The sequence below is a fragment of the Arachis stenosperma genome, chromosome 10 (assembly GCF_014773155.1).
Source record: "Arachis stenosperma cultivar V10309 chromosome 10, arast.V10309.gnm1.PFL2, whole genome shotgun sequence".
NCBI classification, from domain to species: Eukaryota; Viridiplantae; Streptophyta; class Magnoliopsida; order Fabales; family Fabaceae; genus Arachis; species Arachis stenosperma.
The window spans coordinates 122,735,340-122,756,288 of record NC_080386.1 but is presented as its reverse complement, the minus strand read 5'-3'; the positions used below and the strand labels follow the sequence as shown (position 1 = coordinate 122,756,288).

The 20,949-nt window shown below is 25.6% G+C and overlaps 1 protein-coding gene and 1 non-coding gene across 4 annotated transcripts; one reads left to right on the top strand and one right to left on the bottom strand.

Annotated features, from left to right (window-relative positions):
* Nucleotides 1-12,326: 12,326 nt before the first annotated feature.
* On the top strand, nt 12,327-14,455 carry LOC130956188 (dof zinc finger protein DOF5.6-like). Of its 3 annotated transcripts, XM_057883232.1 has the most exons (3): nt 12,327-12,560; nt 12,931-13,741; nt 13,870-13,991. In XM_057883232.1, the coding sequence occupies exons 1-3, from the start codon at nt 12,507-12,509 to the stop codon at nt 13,884-13,886; spliced, it is 882 nt and encodes a 293-aa protein (XP_057739215.1). In that variant the 5' UTR covers nt 12,327-12,506; the 3' UTR covers nt 13,887-13,991. The 3 variants fall into 3 exon arrangements, with proteins under 3 accessions (XP_057739215.1, XP_057739213.1, XP_057739214.1); XM_057883230.1 differs by having other exon boundaries at nt 12,931-14,455; XM_057883231.1 differs by having other exon boundaries at nt 12,361-12,560; nt 12,833-14,455.
* Nucleotides 14,456-14,639: 184 nt separating this feature from the next.
* On the bottom strand, nt 14,640-14,711 carry TRNAP-UGG (transfer RNA proline (anticodon UGG)). Its single transcript has one exon. It is a non-coding gene; the product is annotated as a tRNA-Pro (tRNA).
* Nucleotides 14,712-20,949: the final 6,238 nt, after the last annotated feature.

Genomic DNA, 20,949 nt, shown 5'->3' with positions numbered 1-20,949 from the left:
CTCCTACTAGAGATTCGGAGACTATGAAGCCCCTTGCCTCCTTGGCACCCACCACTTTGTCGCGGAAAGAAATATTTTCTAGAACATTGTCGTTACTTTGGTGGAGACCCTTCAAGACGCTTCCATTCTCCGAACCTCTCTCATTGTTGCTCGCGTCCTTTCCACCGACCGCAGCTCTTGCATCGCTCTCTCCATTGAAGGCGTAAACCTTCCCCGAAACCCCCGCTCCATCGTTCTCAACGTTGCCTACTCCTCTCTCTACGCTCTCTCCCATTATCTTATGGAAGAAGTTACCATAATATAACTTCCTCAATTAATATATAAGACTTTTAATAATTATTTATTTTATTTTTTTTATTTTTTCATGGTAATCTCCATTCTGATAAGTTAAAGACAATTCACTGCGATATTGAGTACTATTTAAAAATTTGTTGTTAACCAATAAATTGCTAAATATACAAAAACATTTATTTAAATAGATTAATAAACTAACTACTAAATCAACTCAATTTAATTTTATTTATTTTACTTATAGAAAACAAAAAGAGTAGATGTATGGCATCAAGAGAATAACATTACAAAAAGAGATCCACAAAACCCGGTGGTGGTGGTGGGTGAAGCTAAAGTATTTGTATTATGTGACTACTCTTTCATCTATAAAATGCATTCTTGATTTTTAATTTTAGTGCCAAAAATAATATTACTCGTGATTTATTACTATATAGGTGCCAACACATACAAAATTAAACAAGCACATGGACAAAAAGAATTCAAGAAACGCAAGGAACTCCTTCATTTATTTAATCGAATAAATTTGAAAAATAATTAGCCGACCAACATGAATTTTGGATACGACTAATTACTACTTAATTTTTATCATTTTCTTAATTAAACGCCGGATTTAATTATATACATATTATTCATGCTTAAAACAGGACCAGACAAATATTTGGACCATATATCTTGCTTTTGAACTATGCAGATTCTTTCACACTAGTCCCAAGAGATGTACTTCTCCAGTTCTCCTCCTTGAAATATATAATAAATTATTGCTATGCTAGCAAAATTAACACTGCAATCCGGAGCTATTTAAATTATGGGGTGCCATTCATAATTTGGTACTTTATGATTTGATTTTGTAATGGATATTTGATAATTATATATATGTGGGACTTAATTAGCTTAGCTTTCTTTCATTAAAATAAATTGGTATTTGATCTTCTTATTGTGATTACTGATTAGCATCATTAGTGTGTAAATGTGGAAGAGAAACTTTGGGAAAGATTATAGAAGATATATATAGAACATAGATAGAAAAGAAACTGTCATGATCGTGGGGCTTGATACCTTGAGTTGGTCCTAATTAAAGACCCAGTAAATAATTGACAGCACCCATAACGAGGTATATAATAAGTGCTAGAATTATTTATTTATTTATTTATTTATTTTTACCTAAAATTTTAATACCATATTATAAAATTATTCATTTTAAAAATTTAAATTGATAAAAAAAATAATATACATTAATAGTTATATTTTTAACAAAATAATTTTATAACATAATATTAAAATTTCTATGACTAAAAAATCTAAAATTTGTTTTTAATTAGACTCAAAACAAAAAATAGCATAAAATAAATTTAAAAAGATTCTGTACAAAAATTTAAATAAATTCAAAAGAAATTTTTATTTAAAAAAAGCGTAAAAAATATAACAATTTGTATACCTTTTTTATCCATTTAACCTTTAAAAAAAATCATTTTACCATATATATATATATATATGCAAGGTCGACCTAGCACATTTGGAGTTTAATTATATATAGTAAACCAAATATTTTTAGGATAATATTATTTTAGTTTTTCATGTTTGAGTTAATAAGTCTTAATTTTTTTTAGTGTTTAAAATATTTTATTTTATTTTCTGTTCTAAATTAAAAAAAATATTTCAAAAATAATATTTTTTATTATTATCCTATTATTTTATTCTCAAATCACTATAATTATTATTATGATTACTATAATTTTCTCATTTCTTAGAAAAATATGATAATGGTTGAAAGTATATTTTTTTTTTCAAAAAAAAAAAGAGTTTTAAATAGAAGAATAAAATAGGATGCAATAAAGTATTGAAAAAATAAAACGTTTTAAATATTAAAAATAAAAATTAAGACTTAACTAAAGAAATACTTTAAAGTACTACTTGCATTAGTTTTACCAGCTAGCTATTATTAGCTTTAGCTATATATATAATTAATCATCCAAATTAATTAAACTATCATATTTCGTATTGATATTATTTCACTATTTCAAATATGATTTGCACTTTAATTAATACTTGATTCTTACACATTGAATATTCAATTAATCCTCACTTTTAAATATTTGAATAACATAATTATTCTATATATACCCTCTTAACAAAAACAGGAAAGGAACAAAAAGAAAAAAAACAAGAAGATGAGAAGTATCTAATTCTGACTAGGAGAAAAAAAAACATTTTTCTATTCATAAAATCATCCAAAAAAATTTCCCGCTTTAATAAAATATTTATGAGAAAAACTCCAGCTTTTAAATTTGTTTGGTGTTACTTGGCCTTTTCCGAATTGAACTTTCATTTGATTTCTTTAAGAAAAAGAAATTAACAGAATAAAGATAACTAAAGAAGATCAAAAAGAAAAGCAAACTCAGGTGTGGGAAGTAAAAAATAAACATATACATAGCTTGAGAATGAAGTTTGTGTTTCTTCAAATTTTTATTTTTTTACTGTTTTTATCTCAAATAAAGGAGATAGTTATTATTGCTCATTTAGGCTATTGTTTGTTTCTTTAGACTAAGATTGAATTGAAATATTATTTTTAATAATTAGAGATTAAAACTAAAATTTAAAAATTTCAAATTTCTTTCCAAATGCATCGTTATCTATTACAATAGATACCTCTACCAATGTACAAAGGCATGTGCACTGTGTACATAACACATGTGAATATATAAATATAACGCTACTGCATGAACAAGTCACATGTAACTAAATCTTAACTAATTAAATAGATCCAATTATGTGTTATTAATCACTAAGCTTTCAAAAATTTGACAAGCAGAAAATTGTAATACAAAAAGCCAAGAACACACATGAAGAATTTGTAATATAAACATACCCACAGAACTCTTTAGCTCTGCATGCACATGTGATGATGGGTTCGATTTAATATATATTATATAGTAGTATATGGAGTAGTAAAGATCATTTGGTGTCACTTTTTTTTTTTATTTGGGGACACAAATTTTTAGATTATGCACTCTCTCTCTCTCTCTCTCTCTCTCTCTCTCTCTCTCTCTCTCTCTCTCTCTCTCTCTCTCTCTCTCTCTCTCTCTCTCTCTCTCTCTCTCTCTCTCTCTCTCTCTCTCTCTCTAAATTATTTATATATAAAATCATTTAGATAGGTTTATAAGTTATTTTTTTTTACTTTTAATTTATGAAAAAGAAATTTTTATTATTCTTCTCTTAAAATAAATATTTTTAGAATTAAAAAAATTAAACACAAAATAACTTAGTTATACGTTATTTTTAATATAAACATATATATACACTAAAAGTCAATTATTAATAATAAATTATTTATATATAAAGTCATTTAGATAGGTTCATAAGTTATTTTTTAACTTTTAATTTATAAAATTTTTTTTATCAATCTTTTCTTAAAATAAATATTTTTAAAATTAAAAAAATCAAACACAAAATAATTTATTTATAAGTTATTTTTAATATAAATATTTATTGTTTAAACTATTTTTTTAAAAGAGCTTAATTAAACTGTTTATCTAAATTAGCCCATAATTAATAATTATAAATTATTTATATAAATTATATATATATATATATATTAAAAATATGTGAAACAAAATATATACTATTTTTTTTTGTGTTTACATAATATTATATATACTGATTTTACACTAATTTATTATTATTTTATTTGTATATATTATGTCATATTTCTTTTCTTACCTCCAAACTGAGAGAGCAAAATAAAATAGCAGAGCCACATAATAGTTTGAGAGTAATGCTAGGAATTTTTCTTTTTCAGAAAACATTCATTAACTTTTTTTAAATTATTTTTTTTATCTTAAATTTTGAACTTTTATTCCTAAACTCTAAATCCTCAAAAAAATAAGAATTTTTAGAATTATAAAAAAAATAATTTATATTGATTAACTAAAAATTAATTCTTTATATCTTTTGTAGTTTAATCACCTTAAGCATATATATAAATATCATTACACATGTTATCATGGTGGAATAAGGGGGCCAGCGTGGCCATGGTCGCCCGTTTCAAAAAAAAAAAACTTTTAATTATATAATAATTATTACATAAAATATTATTTTATTTTTATTAATTTTTAAAATAAGATTAAATACTCATTTTTATTTTATGTAAACAAAAAATTTTTAAAATTTAAAATTAACTTAAAAAATATATTTTATTAAAAATTATTAAAAATATACTTTTTTTAATATCTTCAATTCGTTAAATACATAAAAATTTTAAAATTTTATTATTATTATACTTTTAAAAAGTATTTTTAGAATAAATTCATTATAACAAAAAAACTAAAGCTAAAAATATTGTAGATTTAACATTAATTAGAGGTGACAAATCCATCCCGTCTTGTTCCGTCTAGTCCCTCTCATTCCGTTGGCAGGCTAAGCTCGCCAATTTTTTTTATTAATTGTTTATAATTTTTATTAATAAATTATTAATATTAAATAATATATATAATTTCTAAACACATAAAAAAAAGTTATAATTTCTAAATTCATAAACATTAAAATTTTTATAATTTTAAATATGTAATAAACATAATTATCAACCAAATTTTTTAAAAAAATAATAAAATCAACATTGTAAAAAATAAAATAAACATTGTCCAAAATATATAATTAAACATCTTCAAATTTCTAATAAAACATATAACATAATCTAAAGTATAACTTAGAACATCTTCAATTACAAAAAAAAAACGATGGACCCGCCGGAAAAGTCTCCCATCTTGCCGAAATCCACTAAAGCCTGCGGATTAGGCGGTGTGGATGACGGTTTCAAATTTTCAATCCGATCCATCTTTTTTAGCGAGTTACGCGAGCCGACTCAACGGGTTTAGGTCCGTTTGTCATTCTTATAATTAACATTCTAGTTCTGACCCTACATGTTATGAATCCATTTATATATATATAAGGATAAAATTTTAAATATTTTAGTCATAAAAATTGTATTATGAAATAATTTTTTTAATTTAAGTTGACAAAAAATATATAAATATTTATATTTCTAATCGTTTACTTTATTCTTTTCTTTATATCTATATTTATTTAACAAATATAAGGAATAATTTGATTGTAAAATAAAAATATGATAACATTTTTTATATATCAATTTAATGTGTGATAATACACATACAAATTATCATCATTATATACTTTCTATCTTGATTTTCATTCTTAATTAATCATACATAAAATGTGAAATCAATTTTCAAAAGGAGGCCAAAAAATAAAATTCAGGGGGTCAAAGTAGAAAAATAAATTAGATACTTTATTAACATTTTAAGAGTGCATTTGAAAAACCTGTGATTTTCATTTACTTAAAGGTTTTTTTTTTATGTTTTGGTAGTAAAAAATTATACAAATTTCAAATCTAATGAGAATTCATTTCTCATGTTTGAGGCTAAATAAAAAAATTAGATCAAAATGATTGATTTCTAATTCTATTCTCATGAATTGTAACACTTCCAAAATCATCCTCACTAAAAAAAATTAATATACCAAAATTATCCCACTAATTATCTTCTCCATTCAACACAACAACATCATTATGACCATCATGGCTGACATCATCATCATCCACCCTCATAATCATCAATCAAGGTTATAGGAAGTTTTTCCTTGTATAGAATTGTGTAACAAATAAAATTAAATCAACAATTAACACAGCAAAAATGGCAATAATGGTTTTTGAAAAGGAAAGAACAGTGAGGGCAATGGGGATGTGGGTGGATGTAGGGCTAAATGATGGTGGTTGAAGGTACTATTGGTGGACAGTGAAGGTTAGAGATTGAGGGACTAAGAATGACATTTAAAAGAGAATTAATAGTGTTAGTAGAAAGATAAAATAGCAAACACATTTTACATATTCTATTTCAATTTTATTCTTACATGTTTTATTTTAGTTCAATTTTTTTGTTCCAAATCAAAAGATTATCGAGTAAATGCCTTTTTCGATTCCTAACCATTTGCCCGATGAACTTTTCACTACCTAAAAAATCTAAAAACCCAAATTGGTGTTATCTACTTTGATATATGTACATTCCAGTTCCTATCTACTTTGAGTAAATGTCCTTTTCGGTCTCTAACCAGGGACTGAAATATACATATATCAAAGTAGATAGGGACTGATTTGGGTTTTTAGATTTCTTAAGGAGTGAAAAGTCTATCGAACAAATAATTAGAAACCAAAAAAAGGATATTTACTCAAGATTATCTCAAGAATTACATTTAATTGAATTCCCTCAAAAAATTTATTCAATTCTAACTTATCAAAAGTTTTCAGGCACACCCAAAAGAGGCCCCCTTCCTCTCTAAGTAGCTCTATCCTTGGTATCATCACTATTTTATTGGCTAATAATCTTTATTAACTTTCAATAATATCTAGGTAAGTATAGTTAAATACTTGCCAAAAAATAAATATAAAATAGATATATATCTTCATAATCTTGGCTTATGTAAAGTAGATCTGAAAGATATAGATGCTATAAAAAGAGATACAAACCTTTGGATTTGTTGCTATTACTATAAAGAAATGTGTATATACACACTCTATTAAATTCTTTGTGTTTTTTGTTTTTTCTCTTTTTTTCCGGCCGCTTTATGTAGTAGCCATATCTTTAACTTTAGGATAACAGTTAAGGATTTTAAAGAGAAAACTTTTAGGTAAATAATAATTTTTTTTTAAAAAGAATTTCAGTACTTTAAACATACAAACATATACATATATCTATTTACAGCTTTGAAAATTCTATTAAATTAAAAAACCTCAAATAAATGAACTTTTGTATTATTTATAATCTAAAGATGTTATATATTTATATATTCTTCAATTCAAAAAAATTGTAGAAATAGAAATAATATAGCTGCTAGCTAGTGTCGGACTGACATCTACAAAAATAATTATAATAAAATATTTATTATATGATGTATAAAGTCATGATATTCTAAAAATAAAAAAAAAAGTATAGAGACTTAAATTTTAGTTTGTTAATAATAATATTAGCAAATTTTAGAGTTTAGTTTTATAGCTTAAGACTTAGAATTAAGAGTTTATGATTTAAAGTCTAGAATTTAAAATAATTAACAAAATAATTTTTAAAATTAACTGGCTGAAAAAATATTGATTCTCTAATATATTATTTAAGTATATAAAGAATCAATTTTTAACTAATCAATATTAGCTAATTTTATTTTAGAATTTATAATTTAGAATCTATATTAAAATTTTATAATTTAATGTTTAAAATTTAGTATAAATAATTTAAAAAAAATTAACTGAGATTGATTAAAAATTAGTTTCCTAGCATTACTTATTCTTAAATATATATTTTGCTATCTCTCCTTTTGATGATGTTTGATTAGGGGAAAAAAACCTACTCATCATTGCAATAATTGGGGTTTCAGTTCTAACTTGTAACTGTTTCTTCTTCTTCTTCTTTAAAAGTGAACCTTTACCAACAACCAAGAATTGAATCACTACCCAATGTATGAATGAATGGTGATAATTGCATTAAGTGCTCGTCATTTTGGATCAATCTATATCTCTGAAAGTGCTTTTTTCATTGGCTCCAAAAACATAATACAGAAACAAATAACAAGTAACAATGCAATGCAAGTACCTAGAAGGGAACACAGGTACTGAATAGCAATCATAACATGCTTATGATTGAAATAATTATAATCCAAGTCTTTGTGCTAAAGCAGGGAGCTAGGAAAACGACCACACACCCTATGAAAAAAGCAAGGGACATGAAGAAGGACATTATTATTATTTTTTTATTTATTTTCTTATTTCAAATGTGATGCATATATTATCGCAAATCTCATATTTAAAAAAAAAAAATAATATCTTTAAGGTATTTTTCACCTGCCTCTTAACCTTATTTTTACGTTGAATTAAATTATAGTATCAAAATTTATAACATCTCTAAATGTTCATTAAATCTCACCCCTCTTACAAATGTATCCCTTTATCAGTAGAATCTAATATAACCGAATATAAATCCAATCCATTAAACAAAAGATCGGAAAAAAAATAACACAATATCTATTTGACATTTATTTTCAGATAAAAATTTACATGTAATTAAATATATAAAATTATTTAATAATTTTTAACTATTGGGAAAGTATGAGGAGCCAATGAAATATTTATACAATGTGTACAATGGAGGTTTATGGAGTATTAGAGATATAATTATTAGTGTTACTTTTTTCATCAACTGAAACTTTTGGAATGAGTGGTATCATGACATGGTATTAAAGCGCTAGATCCGAAAGGTCAAGAGTTCGATCCTTGGTGAACTCAAAAATTAAACTAATTTTTCGAGAAGATGTTTCAGCCTTAAATTTAAAAAGTGAGATTAATTTATGAATAAGATTTAATTTTGGGTTAAGTAGAGTTTATACGGAAATAATTTTTTTTTATTTTTTTAATATTTGAAAAAATAAAATATGATATCTTATATTTAATTCTATAAATAAAATAAAAAAAATAAAAAAATAATAAAAGCTGAAATTAAGTATTAGACACTATTCAATTTTTTTTTACCGAAAAAATCCACTCCAGGTTTATACATTCCATTCAGGTTATGTTAACGTGGACACACATCTCACGAGTCACTTTATTCACCTGACAGACATAGCACGTACTTTGGGGGGGTCCTCTATATGTGTTAGTGTTGGGGTGTGTTCATCACGCCAACCATATCCGTATTGTTACTTAGATTTTCATATCAAAATCAATAATATTTCGAGGCTTTATTTATCATGTGTTTAGATACATATTTATTAAGATTATAAAATAACTTTTCATTAAAAATATAAAACTTTTAAGTTAATATATTTATTAAATAAAAATATTTAAAATTTTATTAATAGTAAATTGATTATGTATCTCTAATTAAACTTATATTTTAATATAATATATATAAATATTTTAATTATTATTTTTATATAATATTATAATATTATTTTTTAAAAATTTAAAATAATAAAAAAATTATATAAATAATTATATCTTTTTAACCCATTTTTTAAATTTACTTATATTTTTTCATAAATTTTTTATTTATCTTATATTAAAATTTTTTGAAATACAACAAAATTTAAATTTAAATATTTTAATTATAAAAATTTAAATACAATATTATGATATTATTTATTTTAAATTTAAATTAATAAAAAGAAATTCATTATCTTTACATTATTATTATTAGAAAAATATTAAAAAATTATTAAAATTTATTATTTTTTATTATTAGTTAGTTATTAATATTTAAAAATATGAGATAAAATATGTTGATAAATTATTAGACTAAAAAAATTATACTAAAAAATTAAATTAATGACTAAATAATAACAATTCTAGTGGCCTCCTAGCATTTCAAATATTGTTATTCGCTACCTCACTCACCTTAGTTTCTTTCTACTCACTGGATATATGTAAAGATAGCATCTTAGTTTCTCTTTCGGGTATCACCCTTCTTCTCATTAAATGCTTTTTCAGTTTATTCGCCCTTGTTTTCAAATACCAATACTTCTACCAACCCGCCTTCTATTACTTGAGGAATAAGGAATATTATTTCAAAGTTTGAATTTTAACCATGCTAAACTAATTTCATTTAGTTTCCAGTAATCAAGAGATAATTGAGAACACGGGATCCTATTAGAGAATATACGAGGAGGAATACTATATATGAAGATATTATTCTCCACGTAATGCAATTAATTACGTGCTCTTCAAATACATTAGTATACGATATTTAACCGCTATATATGAGATACAAAGAAGAGTGCTTATAAAATTTCCAAATTTGAAAGTGGAATAGAAAATGGAAGAGGCAATATAAGGAATAGATTTAGGTTTGTATAGGGAGTGATGAGCAGTATCTAGAAAAAGAAATAAAGAGGGCACATGAGAAGCATGAAGGAGCATGTCATGAGATGGAATATATCCCTTGCTTGTGGGAGGAGGTTGAGTGGGTCCAAATAATAATAACAATCCAAGTAGTACTCTCTTCTCTTCTTTGGGTATGTGTTCTTTATCGGGGACCCAAATATTCTCGTTTCTAAGCTTGTGTCACATCAAGTACAAACCATACTGACGTTCTTCTCTCTAACCTATTATTTTGTGAACCAAATCTATATCTAGTACTACCACATGATCACATCAACGGTTATAAATTCTCCCAACTCAGCAAACCCCACTTCTCACCCTGCATAAATAGATTTGCTCCACACGATCCAGATAAGCCAAAACTGTGAAACATTATTATTTTCATTAAAAAATCGAGTAAAAAAACAATTTGATCTTCGAGAACTTTGAATTCAGATAAATTAGTCTTTAAAAAATATATTAATTAGATCTTTATGATAATAAATAAATAGTAGATATAGTAGATATGTAAGTTTTTTTATTAATAAATAATATGAAATAAAATAAAATTATCAATGTATTTCATTATTTATAATAGTGTATATTTTATTTATGTCACATAAACATAAAAATGATGTAATTTTAGAAGTGAAGTATTTATTATTTTTAAAGTTTTCACATAATTTTTATTAATTATTTTCTATTTATCACAAATTTTATTAAAACAAACAAAGTTTCGTTCTAAAAATTATTATTTACATAACCATCTTTCATAAATAAACACGTCGTAATAGATAATAATATATATAAACATTACCGTCAAATTTTACGAAATAAATTAATAAAAAAACATCATATATTCATTGTTTATTATCATAAACAATCAAATTGATAATTTTTTTTAAATTAATTAATCTAAAATAAAAATTTTCAAGAATTTAATTATCCCTTTATTCTTAAAAAAAGTTCGATGTATTAGACATACGCTTTAATATCTTTTGTTGATCGATCACACTAAGAAAAGATAATCAAAACCGGCTAATCCACATTTTAGTATTTAAAAATGGATGGGAATATTATAAAATTATGGCATCTTTTATTTTAAAGTTGACTATATATTATATTTAACTTTTAGGGTAAAAAAATATATAATTATATATATATATATATATATTTATAAAAATACAATAGATATACATTAAAATTAAGTATTAAAATTAATTATTAATATTATTAAATACACATTAAAATATAAAATATATATTAAAAATAAATTAAATTATACATATATCTATATACAAATATATAATAATTAATTTTTATGTGCACATAATATTTTTTTATAAAAATTTAATAACTCAAAATATTATACAATATATAACAACTTAATTATTTATTAGCTCATAATTATATTGTTTATTTAGTGTGTTTACTTTTTTTATGTACATTTTTCTTCATTTAAAGGAAATATCCAAAACTCTGAAACAAATAACAGGAATTAATAAAGAAATTTATGTTACAAGGTTAGTAATAAAGACATATAATAAATATATTTTTCTTTTAAAACTAATTAACAAAGCACATTCTTCTCTAATCTCTTCTTATTAAAAAATTAATTTTAAATAACTAAAAAATGATTAACCACCTCAATTTTGTTGTTGTGATCACTTGTGAGGGACCTAGAGAATTATTAGTAAAAATGTTATTTATTTTCATGTTATAAATAGTTATTATATATTTATAAAAAAATTATTTATATATTAAAATTAATTATTAAAATTAGTCATTAATATATATTTAAATATAGATATATATATAATTTAATTTATTTTTAATATATATTTTATATTGATAATTAATTTTAATAACTAATTTTAATATATATATATTATAATTGATATATTTATATATAAATATATATATAATTTAATTTATTTTTAAATTATATTTTAAATTTTAATATATATTTTAAACGGATAGAGGCGCTTGATTGAGATATTAGGCATTAGGGACAGGAAGAGGCCCACCATTGTTGTCACCGACGGGGCTTTCACACTGTTATCTTCATATCCTTCCCTCTCACCTTTTTCTTCCTTCTTATTCACATCACCACACCACACACAAACTCATCTTCTCACACTTCCATTCCATTCCTTACACTCCTCTCTTCATTCTTCAGCTCGCTCCGATCCCTCCTTAATTAATGCAGTAATAATATATATGCACTACTCTCCCATGAAAATCATCCCTCTCATACAAGATCAACAACGTAACCCAAGACCCCTTCTTTAATTTATTTATTATTATGGCTTTTTCTTCTCTGCACATCTGCATGGACTCACCAGATCACTGGTTCCAGGTACGCCATTCATCTCCAAAAATGATGTTTTTGTACTAATTTTTCTATACACCTTTCAGATGCTATGCGAAAGACTTGTACATAGGGTGCATATAACAATACAAACACGTAGTCAACAATTACATCTTCTCTTTAATTTCTTTATTTTTGAGAAAAAACACAGTTAATTTTCTTGTATAGTATGCCTCTTCAGAGGTAAAAACTAAAAATTCACGTGATAAATTATAAATTTTACATAAAAATAACTGCATTTTAATTTGAAAAAATTTCAGAGTGAATGCCGGAAAAAAGAAAAAGCCAGGGAAAAGAAAAAGACACATTATTGTTTCTTTTCTTTTGTTAATTACTTGGACATTATCATTATCATCAGGGAACAGTTCACGACGAGGTCTCCGGCGGCAGTGGCAGCGGTGGCATGGATTCTTCTGGCTCGCCATTATCCTCCTCCGGCGACATTATGAAATGCTCGGCAAGGCCAATGATGGAGAGAAGAATGAGACCCCCACACGACCAAGCCCTCAAGTGCCCCCGCTGCGATTCAACCCACACCAAATTCTGTTATTACAACAACTACAGCCTCTCTCAGCCCCGCTACTTCTGCAAGACCTGCAGAAGGTACTGGACTAAAGGCGGCACCCTCCGCAACATCCCCGTCGGCGGCGGCTGCCGGAAAAACAAGAAACTCTCCTCCAATTCCAAGAAACACCACCAATCCAACAACAACAATAATAATGACAACCAATCACATTCTTATTCTACTTGTCCTAAAGATCTTCAGCTTTCTTTCCCCGATGTCCAATTTTCTCACCTCAGTAACATTATTCTTGGTGGTAACGTTAACCCTAATCATAGTAGCTTCATGGAGAGCAAGTTCCACGTTGGCATGCTTGAGAACAATCTTGTTAGGCCAATCGATTTCATGGAGAGCAAGCTTGAAGGCATAATTGGGAGCGGTATTAATAGTTCTAGAAGCTTTGATTTCTTTGGGAATAATAATAGTAATGGCGGCGGCGACGAGAACAGCAATAACAACATCAACATGATGATGCTTGGTATGGCTAATAATGTTGGATTGGGACCTAACAATTTTCATGCACTTAATTGCTCTCCAATTGCGTCATTTGGCGGCATGTCATCACTTAATGGCGGCGGTTGCGGCAACAACAGTGTCAACAACGTTGGTAATAGTTATATTATGGATTCTTCATCTTCATGCCATCAGAGAATGATGCTGACATATGATGATGATAATAATAATGCCACGATTGATGTGAAGCCAAACCCTAAGCTTCTTTCCCTTGAATGGCAGGATCATGGTTGTTCTGATGCAGGAAAAGACTCATTTGGGTACCTCCATAGTCATGGATCATGGTCTGGCATGATCAACGGCTATGGTTCCTCCACAACAAACCCTTTGGTTTAATAATCTATGTATTTATCACTTTATCATGAAAAAGATAGAGTATGATTTTCACTTTTAGTATAAATCATACTGTATTATATAATGATAAAATGATAAATATATATAAAAAATAGTCTTTTTATGAATAGGATCAAATTGCTAAGCTTCGTTATAGACTTAATTGAGCTTGGTTAATTTGATGAAAGGTGCTAGTCAGTCAACAAATTAAAGAGAGGGTGTGAATGAGAAGGTTGAGAGTCCAAATAGACTGCCTTGGATGCGTTGCCTTTTGATTTGATTAATATATATATATATATAGTATAAGGATTCGTGTCTTTGTGTGCGACACGTCATGGAAGCTTTAGGATCTTATGTGATGTAACATCGAGGAAGATATGGTTGTAGTAATCTTTATACACTATAGTGCTCTATAAATATATGATGTAATGATATAATCTATGCCATCTTTATGAATGAAGACCCTTTGTCTCTATGCTATTGGGGTGGTGTCTATTGATTTGTTTATTGTCCATTAATTTTGTTTCTATGTGCCTGCCGCCATGGACCCAATTTTAACTTTGTATGTAATGTGTAAAGGACCAAAAATTGTTTCTACATGACCGTTGGATCGGTGAGGAAAGAAGCTGAACCAACATGAGATTAATAAAATGACATTAGGGGCATTCCGAGAATCGAACTCGGGACCTCTCGCACCCAAAGCGAGAATCATACCACTAGACCAAATGCCCTCTTTTTTATTGGGAGAGCTCCGTTATTTAACAAATTTACATTTTTATTTTATTTTGTACACGCGAATTTTTTTTTTTGGTCATGATTTTGTACACGCGATTTAACGTGTAAATTTTATTTTTGGTATTCATTATCTGTTTAGTTTTGGTCTCATTTTTTTTTATCGAACTTATTTTCGGTCTCTTAAGGCCCAAATCATGCTTGGTTATACCATGAGAACTGAATATGCCTGTAGTGTAATAAATTCTAAAATAGTTTAGGAAGAATTTCAGGTATGCCATGTACTTTTTTGGAAGTCTGAAATTCCAGTTGTGACTACCGTTGAGATATAATATTAAAAAAAATGTAAGGTTCATATTTGTTGATAAAATATACTATGGACATAAAGATTTAGAATGTTTGTAGACCATGCAACCGTTTCTTTCTTTATCAAGTTTTTTTTATGTTGAAATTCTCAATTTGCCCTCCACTCCTCCTGCAAGTTTGAAAAGCCACCCCAACCATATAGTTTCGGCTGAAGTGTAGTAGTGTTAGGAGTTTTTTGTTTATTCTATTTTTGTTTTTTTTTAATATGTCTCATATTAATATTATAAAACATTTAATTTCTACAAAAACATAAGAGAAAAAGAACAAATAAACAACTTTAATAGAAAGAAAAAAAAAACCAAATACCACATAAGAAAATTAATAAATCTGTTAACTACAAATAATATAAAATAAGAACAAAAAATTAATATATAATTTTATACTATTACAATATCAAACACCTATATCTTTTTTTTAAATATATAGTATTTCGCTTTATATTCTCTTCTAATTGAATAACTATATTGAATTATATACAAATCACAAAATTAATACTTTATACAGTATTTTTAAATTTAATATTAATTTATATATTATTTAATTAATTTATAAATAATATAATACTTTTAAATTTATATTATAAATTATTTTTTCTTTTTGCAGATTGTACGGATTTTAGTCTAGTTATTATAAGGGATAAGTATTGTTTTGTCCCTAACATTGAAGGTCAGAATCGAAACCGTCCCCAACGTAATGTTGGATTTAGAATCATCTTTAACATTTTTTTCGTATTAAAATTATTTTTTTTATTTTTTCTGGACAAAAGTGCCCTCCACTACTCCATTATACAACTACATAACTTCTTCGAAGTTAGGATTTGAGCACAACCAGTTATACAAAACCTGAAGCCACTTTGTGAAGAAGAACTTCTCCATCATGTCCACCATGATATGAATTGGAATCACAAAAGGCCATTTAATTATCCAAAAAATTTTAAATCAATTTAATTGGAATCACTTGAATGACAGGCACAAGAACAGACCTCAATTTAAAACGAATGACCTTGTAAATACTTTTTAACTTGTGCTCTATCCTTGGTAGCCATGGATGCACCCAAGTGTGGATAGGAATGGTCTCTCGATGTAGTTTCCAAGTATCTGCAGCATCTGACAATTTTGGCAAGATTATATTGTCCAATATGGCAGTGAGGATTGAAGGAGGAAGCAACTTCTCCCACAAATCAAGAAATCGTAACATTGACTCAGGATCCCGTGCTCATATCATAGACCTTCTTGAAAATGCTCCTTGATTTTATTTCTGATTAAAAGCAAAAAAGCAGAAACAAAAGCAGAATCGAAAATCAGGAAGCAAGAAATAAGAAGTAAAAGTAGCAGAAGCAAAAAGCAATAAACAGAAGCAAGAAAACAAGAAGCAGAAGCAAGAAGCAAAATTAAGAAAGCAAGAAAGTAGAAGTAAGATGCAGAAGCAGAAAGCGAGGCGGCGAGGGAGCGAGGTGCAGATGAGGCGGCGAGACGGCGAGGTCAGCGGCGGCAGTGGCTCGCGTCTCCTCTCTCATTCGCGATTCTGAACGGCGACGGTGGCTCCAAGCTTCGCCGCCGCCGTCCCCCTCCCCCCTTCCCCCTCCCCCCACCCCCGCGTCCTTTCTTTTCTCTCCCCTCCTTCCCACACATGCGTTATTTTATTTTTTTAAAAATTTTTTATAATTTTTTATTAAAGTAGGGGTAGTTTAGGAATAAAATTAAAAATTTTATTAAAAAATACGATTTTAATACGAAAAAAACGTTAAGGATGATTCTAAACCTAAAATTACGTTGGAAACGGTTTCAATTCTGACCCTCAACGTTAAGTACCAAAACAATACTTATCCCTTATTATAATATCATTTAATACTATTATAAAATTTTTATTATTTATTAATATCATGATTATTTTAATTCATTATCAATGTATCTATTTCATTTAGCAGTAGAAGAGATCCTAAAAACAAAAAATTAAAAACTTGCTTTTAACGAAAATAAATAAACATTGTTCACGTCGATGATCATAGATAGAACAAGTTCACCTTATTGAAATATAACCTTTAATTCAACAAAATTTTATTAAACTGATTTTATTTAGAATACAAAATTATTCATCATCATACCTTAGATTAAACAAAATTACTAGTCTTAATCAGGGACGGATCCAGAAATGATATTATGGGGGGGCCAAAAACACATATAATATTAAAAATTATGTAAAAAAATTATATAATATAAGATGTATTACAAAAATATACCGACAGAGAATATATTTTAAAGTAAAAAAATTTATGTATACTTTTTATTAACGAAGTGGTCGAATATTCGTATCATAAAATTCACCAATAATAGAATTTGTGTCAAATTTTTCAGTAATTTTCTTTTCAATATAACTAAGAGACAATTAGTAAGAAATTCATCTTTTATTTTGTTTCTAAGTTATTTTTCACAATATTCATAGTTAAAAAAGATCTCTTAATTATAGCAGTTGAAACAGAGAAAATTAATACCAAATGAATAAAAAAAGACGGCCACAAGAAGAAAAATAATTCACTTTAATTATGAGATTTGAAAATTTTTATTTAATTAAAAAATATTAGTAATAATATATTTCAGATTTCTTTAATATTGTTACTTACTTTGTAGATATTAAAAATTATTAATATTTAAATTAGACTGAATTTTTATTTATACTAGACAAAATAATAAATAATTTTTTAAAAAAAATTAAATTATACATAATAACTTATTATTATTAAAAGAAGTTGGGGGGGCCGAGGCCGCCACTCGCCCCCCCTTGTGTCCGTCCCTGGTCTTAATCATAGTAAGTTAGTGCTAATTAATTTATGACTGGATCGATATTTAAGAAAAGTTTTATGTAACATTATTTTAGTTTTCTAATAAATTTTAATTATCAAATCATTCTTTAAACTTTTATTTTGTTAAAAAATTAATTTTTATATTAAGTTATTTGTTCTCTATAGATATTCAAATTTTTATTAAATAATAAAAAAATACTAAAAAATTATCATAATTTATTATTTTTAGTCATCATTTAGTTATTAATGTCTAAAAGTATGGGATAAAATATATTTTTAGATTATTAGATTAAAAAGATTAAACTAAAAAAATTAAACTAATAGCTAAATAATAATAAAAAATAATAAATTTTGATAATTTTTTAACATTTTCTTAAATAATAATGAAGGTTGATTTATCTATTTGTTACAGAATTTAACATTCAAAAAAATTAATTTGTGTAATAAGTTTAGTAACTGATTTAATAATTAAAATTTGTTGAAAATGAAATATTTCGACCAAAAAAATTTAAAAACGAATTTACTAGTAAATAATTAATTATTGTTTCCTTCAGAATAGGCAAATAATTAATTATATAACCTATATATGTATTCTGTTGGGGGTTATTATAACGAATTAGAACACTAATTAAAAAATTATCTATTTCTTTTGGACATACATCAGTATTAATAAAAAATTATCTATTTATCCATCTTAATTTCATAATAAATGTTATCTTTTATCTGCAATTATAATTAAACTGCTTTTATCAATTGAAAAATATTAAAAATTTTAACTTATTTTAATTATTCTTTTAATTTTTAAATTAAAAACTTTAAATTTCTTATCGTTTTGGTTTTTTTTTAAATGTATATTGAAACTTAACTTATTAAATATTAAGAAGATAATTAGGAAATATATATTGAAACTTAACTTATTAAATATTAAGAAGAGCTCCTCTTGCTGCGTGTACCATCAGATAGTCATCTAATTTCGCTTCTGTTTATACTTCTGATTACATTGATTTTGTTTTTTATTTTATTATTGTTGTTGCTAGTGTTGTTGTTGTTTTTCTATTTCTGGTTGTTATTGTTTCATTGTTGTTGTTGTTTCTTTTTTGTTTCTGGTAGATTTTAGAAAAGGAGGAGAAGGGGAGGGAATTCTGGTTGATTTTGGAGAAGAAGGAAAAGGGGAAGAGTATTTTAGTTCGAATGACGATTTTAAAACTAAGTTAACCCTATCTTAGTACTTAATCCTTGGTAAAACTTCTACTTTTTAAAAAGTGTAATATTTATGTTTGGTAAATCAAATTAAAAATTATTTTTAATAAACACAAACAACAACAATTATGTTTGGTAAAATAATTTTTAAAATTTAAAAATACTATAAAAGACATAAATTTAAACGTTAAATTCAAAAATTAGTTAATATATAAGGTTATATTAGACCTTTAAATTTTAAAAAATACAAGCCAACTTTAAAAAACTTGTTAAAAGGAAGTAATGAAATCCAAGTAGCACTGTTGAAAGAGAGCAAGGAAATGAAAATCTAAATAGTAGAGTTGATGTTAACTGTGACGAAAAAAGAGAGCCCAATAACAGAACTGCTAATAATAGCAGAAAATTGCACACACACAAAAGCATGTACAGCAAAAAGGATCGGAGTTAGTTAGAACTGACTTGCCAGATCAGCAGAGTTTGTTAGAGGCAGATCAGCAGGGTTTGTTAGAAGAAGAGCCAATTAGCTTTTTTAGAAATCTCTATTAAAGCCACTTTATATATTACAAACTCAGTATCACTTCAAGTGTAATTATCTAATAATCATTCTGAAAAATCTCAACACACTTTCTAACTCTCTCTTCTCCTTCTTCTCCAACTCTCTCTTCTCCTTCTTTGACCTGATTGGTGTTTTTTTTCTCAAAATTTGATACCTCACAAAGCTCCACTTTAGTTGCTTTTAAAAGTATTTTGATCTTTTAAAAGTTGTAAACATAATCACATACTCTTTTTGATTTATCAAACACAAAATAAAGAAATAAAGAGTTTGTACTTTTAAAAAGTACAAGCACCTCTTCAAAAAACTTTACTAAACCAAATCATAATCAAATTTAAAATAAAAAAACTAGAATTATAGACTCAGAAATTTTATAAAGCCATAATGAATTAATTTTTTTGTGTATAAGAAATTATTTAATAAATAATTTAAAATTAATATTAAATATATTTTTGTTAAGTTTTATTAACAAATTGCTTACACTTATAAGTTAAGGATAATTACTTATAATTGATTAGATGAAAAATTTTAAAATCATAATTGTCCTAAATTAATATTGTTTTGTTTGACTTTTTTCTCTTATTTTATTTTATGATAAAATTTAGATTAACATTTTAAAAATTAATGATAATTCTTATGAAAAAATAAATGAGCACATATAAACTTTTTTGTTGTGATTTTTTAGAATCTATTTAGAATAATCATCTTTTAATTTAGATTTTAATAAGCATTATTGTTAATGGTTTTTTTCATATCCTATGATAATTAAAAAAAGTAAACAAAACGAAAAGATCTTAACAATAGTAAATTAAAGATGGACAAAGAAAATATTAAATAGAAAAAAATATATCAACTTTATTTTTAAGATATATATGCAATATTTTTTTACCTATATTGTGTGTTAGTTTTTCAAGATAACAATATTTAATTTCACCTTTAATATATTCTAAATAAGTAGATAAACAAAAGCAAAGAAATAGAAAATTTAAAAAGAATGAAAAAAATAAAAAAATATATTTTTAATTATAGATATCTATTTAATATTTATCACCAGTTTTTTTTTTAATTTCTCTTTGTTTTTCTTGTTTAAAATATAGTAAAAAACAAATTTCAATAATATATTATAAAAATATTTTTAAATCGATATGCTTATACTATATTTAAATACTATTATATAAGAAAGAAGTCATTATATGCAAGGCAAGTATGATTGTCCTTTTAGTTTATCTATACTTATTAAAGAGAAATAATATTAATATTAAATACATTGAATAACCTAAAGAAAAAAAATAAAATAATGCTATACATCTAAGTATCT